The following is a 7363-nucleotide window of genomic DNA, read 5'->3' as shown; positions in this document are numbered from 1 at the left end:
TAATAGAATTTTGATAGTCAGCCATAATTTTTAATACGTTTTTTTTTTAAAAAAAAGAAATTATTAATTATTGTGATTTATTATGTTACTTCCATACCTTTCATGTGGTAATAATAGAATATCGAAAGTTAATCAAATTTTTTATATGCAAAATATATTAAATATTTTATAATATTATTTTGGAATCCTGAAGCCAGGGTTGGAAGTTTGAACCAAGGCATCCCACACACCAGGTGAAGCCTTCACCACTAAGACAAAATTGTGACTAGACAGCTGAAACTACTCAATTGTGCCTTCCTAATTCTTATTTAAGAGAATATGAGAAAGTGATCAATGGTGGATATGGTAATAATATATGGTATTTGAAATTTTAGTTTGGTAAATTTGAATTTTGATTTCAAAAATTATTATAATCTTATTATATCAAATTAATTCAGTAGTTTAACGTTCGGTTTCAGTATTAGCAATAATATAAATCGATATATTATTGTCATATCAAATTAATTCAGTATTTTAAAGTCATACATTGTTTTCTTAGTCATGGAGAGTGTCATGTCACTTTTCGTTATCTCTACAATTATATAACTAAATTATTTGTCATTATCATTTAAGTCTCTTAGTAATCATAACTTTAAAAGAAAGAGGATAAATAACTTTCCTAGCTATAGAGATTAGAGAGTATCATGTCATCTCTTCTCTCTGGAATATGTCACCAAGATAGATAGATTATATCTCATTATTATTTAAGTCACCTAAATCATAATTTAAACAAGAAAAAAATAAGTGACTTTCCTGGTCATACAAACATCACCTCTTTTCTTTCATAATCATAAGTATCTAAGTCACCTAAATCTTAATTTAAAAAGAAAAAAAAAAAATGACTTTCCTAGTCTAATACACACGAAAAATCAAGAAAGTCACGTAATTTCTAAAAGTTGGCGCGTAAATGCGAAAATATGCCTTAAAAATAGTGTGACTATACATAATACTCCCCCAACTCATTACAGAGGTCCTCGTAAAATTTTTTCAGAAATTTTTTTGTGGGCGTCCGTGACTACCAATTTAATGGCGTGCATTAGTTCGGAGGGGCAAACATTCGATATTTTCAAGTTTAAATGATGCCCGAAATGGAAAATATCGATTTTTTCATTTTTCTTGTGTTATAGTCCATAAATTTTGAGGGATATGAGCACCTAGCAGTTTTTTGGCAAAAATTTTTGTGGGTGTCCATGACGACCTATTTAATAGTGTGTGTTGGTTAGGAGGGGAAAACGTCGGTATTTTTTCAAGTTTAAACGAGGCTTGGAACGGAAAATAGGATTTTTTTTCCATTTTTTTATGTGCTATAGTCCATGAATTTTGGGTGATATGTGTGTCTGGCGGTGTTTTGATCGAAATTTTTTGTGGCGACCTATTTAATGGTGTGTTGGTTCGGAGGGGCAAACATCAGTATTTTTCAGTTCAAATGAGGCCCAAAATGGGAAATAACGATTTTTTTTGTTTTTTGTGTGTTATAAGAACTCCCTACGGAGGGTTCTGTAAAAATTTTGCAAAAAAAAATCTAAAAGTCATATAATCAAAATACTCATGGACTAACACACTAAAAAAATTGAAAAAATCATCTAATTTTTATAAAATAACTCCTAAATACCCAAAATATGTGAGAAAATGGTGATATATTATATGAAACTCCTTTATAGCAAAGAGGAAAAGGTAGTATGCTTTAATTGGAGTATTTCAATGCATATTCTCTGTGTAAGGAGACTAAAGGAATAATGTTGCAAAATCTTAGCACCTTCTTTCACACTTCAAATATATGCCTTTTCGACATTCTAATTTATATGATATATGTCCAATCATTTTTTTTGTTGGTATAGCAGCATAATATCATATAAGTGAAGTCTCTAAAATATTTTCAGCATGATTCCATGAACATTTTTTTGGCATATGCTTTCTTGTTGTCGTAGGATATCCGACTTACGTGCCAAAAACTTGAGCTCTTCACATGCTAGAGATTGAATTTACGGTTGTCAAATTTAGTCGATAAAAATACAATTCGTCCAATGTGAGTTGGTTGAGCTAGCATATGTTCATTGAGGCTAGTTTGGGCATAACGCAAATTTATCCATATAAAGTTTAAGCAAATTTGGGTAGCATATTGTAACCCAAATTCACTTATAGACAACTTCTAAAAATTGGTTGAATAACAATAACCTAATAGACATTTATATTTGAACTTAACATATGTCATCTTGGCCACTCAATTCCATGGGATTCATCCAAGTACTTGAACCTTAGCCTTTCAATTGGATCGGGTCGGGTCGGGTCAGTCCATGTCTGGCCAGACAAAATTTTGGATCCGAACATCGATTGGGGGGTATGGCGAAGTAGACATAAGTGTCTTACTAACATATACATATCAGTTCGAGTGTATCTCACGTAAACTGATGTTCAAATGCTTACCAACTTACACATACAAGAAATTTAAAAGTTCAAATCAACCATAACCAACGTCATATTTTATGGTCAGAACCTTAATTATTAGCTGGATCCTATTAAGAGGCCATCTGATACTAGTGATCAAAAGTTATTGAAGAAACAACGAGATCTTTCTTTTATCTCGACTCATAATTCCTTCCTAAAAACGAAAAAGGAAAATAGTGGTTTTGTTTTTTTTACAAGTCATTATTCTATTTAAGTGTGTTTATATAGTTTCGAACATTCTATGCAACCATTTCAAGAAATGTCAATCAAGAAGCAATAGTATACACGGTGAAATCCCATAAGTGTGGTCTGGAGAGAATAGGGTGTACATAGACCATACCTTTACCTCATGGAGGTAAAGAGGTTGTCTCCAGAGGACCCTCGGCTCAAGTATTGTCAATCAAGAACCAACAGTCACAAAATCCATCCCTAACCTTGGCAAGAAAATGGGGAAGATACAAAATAATAGAAAATGATGTAGTCAAGATAAGAAAAAAAAATAAACAAATATATATCATAAATATCTTTTGGTGGCAAAAGCCAGCATTTTATGAGTAAATATTCCGAAACACAACAGCAAAATTACTTGTCACATCTTGACTACAGCTCCAGTGTTCTAGTACACTTGTCGCGTCTGGTTCCAAACTAACATCATCTCCCAGTGCAGCATGTAGAAGCTAAGAGAAGTTCATGATTCAGCAGCAGTAGACTGCATACAGCAGAACCATTTTTTCTGAAAGGCAGTGCAACCGAAAAAGTCATAATCTAGAATTTATGTATAAATAAAGACATAATAGTACAGAAAATGAGACGATGAAACAGCATATTTTCTTTGTTCTTGGGCATCATGTGGGATTCTTTGGGTTCACTCACAAGTACAATGGGAATAGGATCCTGTTTACTCACTAATGAGGAATTCCTCAACAAGTCCTCAAGTTATATGTTATTTACTTGTAAAACTGAGCATATGCATTGATCATAGAAAGAGAACTAGAGATGATATATGCATGACATTAGGATTCAGGTTGTACAACGAGACAGAAGATAGTTTACAGTTGGTTAGTAGTAACTTCCAACAAGGATCTGGGCGAGCTTGCCCACACCTCGACTAATTCTGCGGGATATCTACCACCTCCCACTAGCAACGGGTACTAGGTAACTCTGTCCACCAAGGCTAGGACATATGAGAAGAAATCACCTAGTATTTTTTTGTCTCAGGTTGGAATTTGAACTTGAGACCTTATGGTTCTCAACCTACTTCATTGACCACCAAGCCACACCCTTGGATGCAGAAGTACATGAAATGTTGTGACAAAATATTACTCCCTCCGCCACATAGAAGTGTTTGACAGGGCACAAAATTTAAGAAAGACCGACTTTTGAAACTTGTGGTCTAAACAAGCAATAGATACTTGTGTAGCTATAAACCATCTCATTAAGAGAAGGGGTTTAGAGTTGAATAGTTTCTACATATAGAAAGGAGTCATTCCTTTTGGACACAGTGGTGGAGCCAGAATTTTCATAAAGGGGGTTAGAAATCTGAAGAAGTAGACACACGAACTAGTAGAAGGGAGTTTGACATCTACTATACATATATATAAAATTACTTTAACCAGGTGTAAATAGTATAATTTTCTGCTGCATGGGATTCCAAACCCCCTGACCACAAGGTGGCTCCACCCCTATTTGGACACACTAAAAGGAAAGCAGATCATTGTCCCATAAATTACAACAGATGGAGTATCTATTATTGTTTTGGGAAATGATATTTGATGTTTTACTACAGATGTTCTTGATTTTAGAAGTTACTTATGGGAGAAGAGGTTAGAACACCGGTTCAAATAACATTTTAGACCAATGCAATTAGTACATTTACAAGCTTCATGTACCTTTTTCCTCAAACTATCAAATCCAAGACAGAAATGACAATCTGCATGATACAAGTAAGTAGTAACAGAACTAACAGCCATTATGTGGGCCACGACTTACTGATTGAGGTTTTCCAAGCATTGCTTTATTTTTGTATGCAGAGTCACCCTTTGGTGGTGAGTCTACCTTGCCACCTGTCTTCTTCTCATTTCGAGCTTTATTAAAGATCACTGTGAATCCTTCAGCTGACGATGGGTCATTGACATCCCACTCGCCGAACTTAGGAAGCGGCTGGCCCTTTTCCTGTAGATTAACAATAACTATCACATCATAGCAAAAAAAACTCCCTCCCACAAAAATAAACTCAGTGGGCTAAATTCTGATTGTTTAAGATATTTAAATGTAACAGGAGGCAAATTACTTGTGCAGGAAAGATACAAATGCATATCAAACATTGGAAAATGGATAAACACATTTATTTAGGATCACGAAATGGTATTTTACTGTTAAAAAGGGAAAAATTAAGATATGGCTTGTACTAAACAAATGCTTCAGTTTTACAAAGTAAGTCGAGTAGTAAAAAGATGCAAGAACATAAGGTGCTCAAGTGCACGAAAGACCACTGGAAAGGGGATACAAAAGGGCACATAAAGATCTGTTAAACACAAATCTTCCAATTTCCCCCACCCCTAAAAAAAAGAACTAGGAATCTGAACCAGAACATGAGTTTCGGTACAACTTGGTCTACCATTACAAAAGAATTGGGTATGTTGCATAATTTTCTCATGGTTTTCGTTTGCTATTCAAAATAGACAAATGTATTCAGGTGAGGGGAACTAAGAATGGACCAAAATCAATTTTGACAGCAGATGGCACCTTAGCTTGCTAAAGTAATTACTGCAGGAATAGGCCTATATCAAAACGATATAAATAAATTCATAGAAGCAAACAGGTGAAAGTTACCATTCACATGTGAATAAATGCAAAATGTAGTAGCATATTGTTTTATAAAAAAAACTAGAAACTCAATGTAATACCACAAGTGAGGTCTGTGGAGAATAAGATGTACAGAGACCGCACCCTACCTTTGTGGGGTAGAGAGGTTGTTTCCAAAAGACCCTAGACTCAAAAGGAATACTATCAAAGAAGAATTGCTAGGAAACTATAACAACCAAATAGGAAGATAACATTAATGCTGAACATGTACACCTCCAATCCCTAAGATCATACCATTTGAGTTTCTAGTCTATTATCAGTTTCAAGCATTTATCTTTTAGAAAACCAAATATAAAGGACAAGAGGTTTCAAGACCCCCCAAAACACACACACACACACACACAAAAACACCTCTAATCCCTAAGATAGTACCATTTGGCTTCCACTCTATTATTAGTTTCGAGAATTAACTTTTAAGAAAACAAAAATTTAATACACACACAATAACAAAAGGGGTTTTCTTTAACTGTCTATATACTAAAATTCTAAAACACAATTAACTAGTCTCCTCCTTTAAAAACCCCAAAACAAATAAGGCATAAAAGGTACACCTCTAATCCCTAAGATAATACCATTTGAATTTCTACTCCATTTTTGGTTCAAAAATTTAACTTCCAGAAAACCAAAAATTTTGATCTTTCAAATATAAAGAACATGGGGTTCCAAGGAATAACCCTATCACCCCTCCACCCTCGCCCCCACACCCCACACACAAAAAAAAATCACCTTGGAAATGGCTACTTTCTTTCCTCAACATGAATAACAGACATAAAATACATAGAAACCTTAAGAAAATTATACCAAAAAAAAAACATAAATCACCCAAAAATCAAAATAATCAAGAACTACTCTATTTCTTTTTCCTTTTCTGACCCATCCCACCACCCCCACCAAAAAAAAACATTTCTTTTTGCAGTGCTCAAAGCAGACGAACAAAAAAAAAAACAAGCTCAAAATTGAGTCTTCAAAAAAGGGTATTTTTCTCTGAAACAAAACAACCAAAGAAGAAGATTTAAAGGAGAGAAACAAAATAAGAATCTTACCGCCATGAATTCTTTTAGACAGAAACAGAGAGAAAAATCTTTCGAAAAACAAAATTGTTTATGGCCCGTTTTGGGGATTCTTGATTGTGGTTTTCTTTTTTGGTGTATAAATAAAAAAAGGAAAGAGAAATTCTCTCCTTTTTCTTCTTTCTGTCTCTGCAAATGGAAACGGAAATGATAGAGGGAAGAAGAATATGAAAAGGGAAAGAGACTCAAAAGGTAGATAGATAGAGGTACAGCTGGCTTCACTGTGGCCCCATTGTTTTCAGTGTGGGCCCACTTTCAGGTTTTTTTTTTTTTTTTCTGTCATAATCAAATTTAAATCAAAGAATTTGGCACAAATGTTTCTCATTCTAACTACTTGTACTCATGTTTATTATGTTGTGGATTAAATTTTATTATATTGTTTCATAACAAGATGAATAGTGTTTTCTTTATATATCCCACAAAAATAAGAATAAGTTTTGCATATGTTTATTATTTTCATATTAGATTACATGATATTTTGTTTGTTTGTTGTTGATATTGTCAAATATTCAAATCGACAAACGTATTGCATTTGATGTATTTATTTATTGGTCTGGTCGCAAATCTTAATTAATCTATTAATAGTGAAGGTGCTCGAATAATAAAGCAAACTTCAGTCATCTTAAATTGATATAATTCATAAATAATATGTGTTAAGACTATACATATGTGTAATACTTGTTTAAAAAGTACTATTTTGCAACAATCTCATACTTATTTAAGTTCTTTCCACTTAATTACATATGTTTCAAAATTAAATTATGAGATAATGAAGACCAATAATATGAATGGCATTGTGGCAAAAAGTATAGCTAGAGACTTCTCTAACAACACGTAAGATCTTAGGTAACGAGTTCGAGTTATATAAATTTTTTTTTAAAAAAAAGTTAATAGAAACACATGTTCCTCGTATGTGATAGAATTTGGATTAGTTGACTCAATAA

The 7363-nt window shown here is 33.3% G+C and overlaps 1 protein-coding gene across 1 annotated transcript; it reads right to left on the bottom strand.

Annotated features, from left to right (window-relative positions):
- Positions 1–2975: 2975 nt before the first annotated feature.
- Positions 2976–6567, bottom strand: LOC125877017 (protein NOI4). Its single transcript, XM_049558321.1, has 3 exons — positions 6393–6567; positions 4474–4656; positions 2976–3217 (listed from the first exon to the last, which is right to left on the bottom strand). The coding sequence occupies exons 1-3, from the start codon at positions 6396–6398 to the stop codon at positions 3173–3175; spliced, it is 234 nt and encodes a 77-aa protein (XP_049414278.1). The 5' UTR covers positions 6399–6567; the 3' UTR covers positions 2976–3172.
- Positions 6568–7363: the final 796 nt, after the last annotated feature.

This window comes from Solanum stenotomum, chromosome 9 (genome assembly GCF_019186545.1).
Source record: "Solanum stenotomum isolate F172 chromosome 9, ASM1918654v1, whole genome shotgun sequence".
NCBI classification, from domain to species: domain Eukaryota; kingdom Viridiplantae; phylum Streptophyta; class Magnoliopsida; order Solanales; family Solanaceae; genus Solanum; species Solanum stenotomum.
Note: the sequence above shows the minus strand (reverse complement) of the source record. Positions and strands in the feature narration are given on the sequence as shown.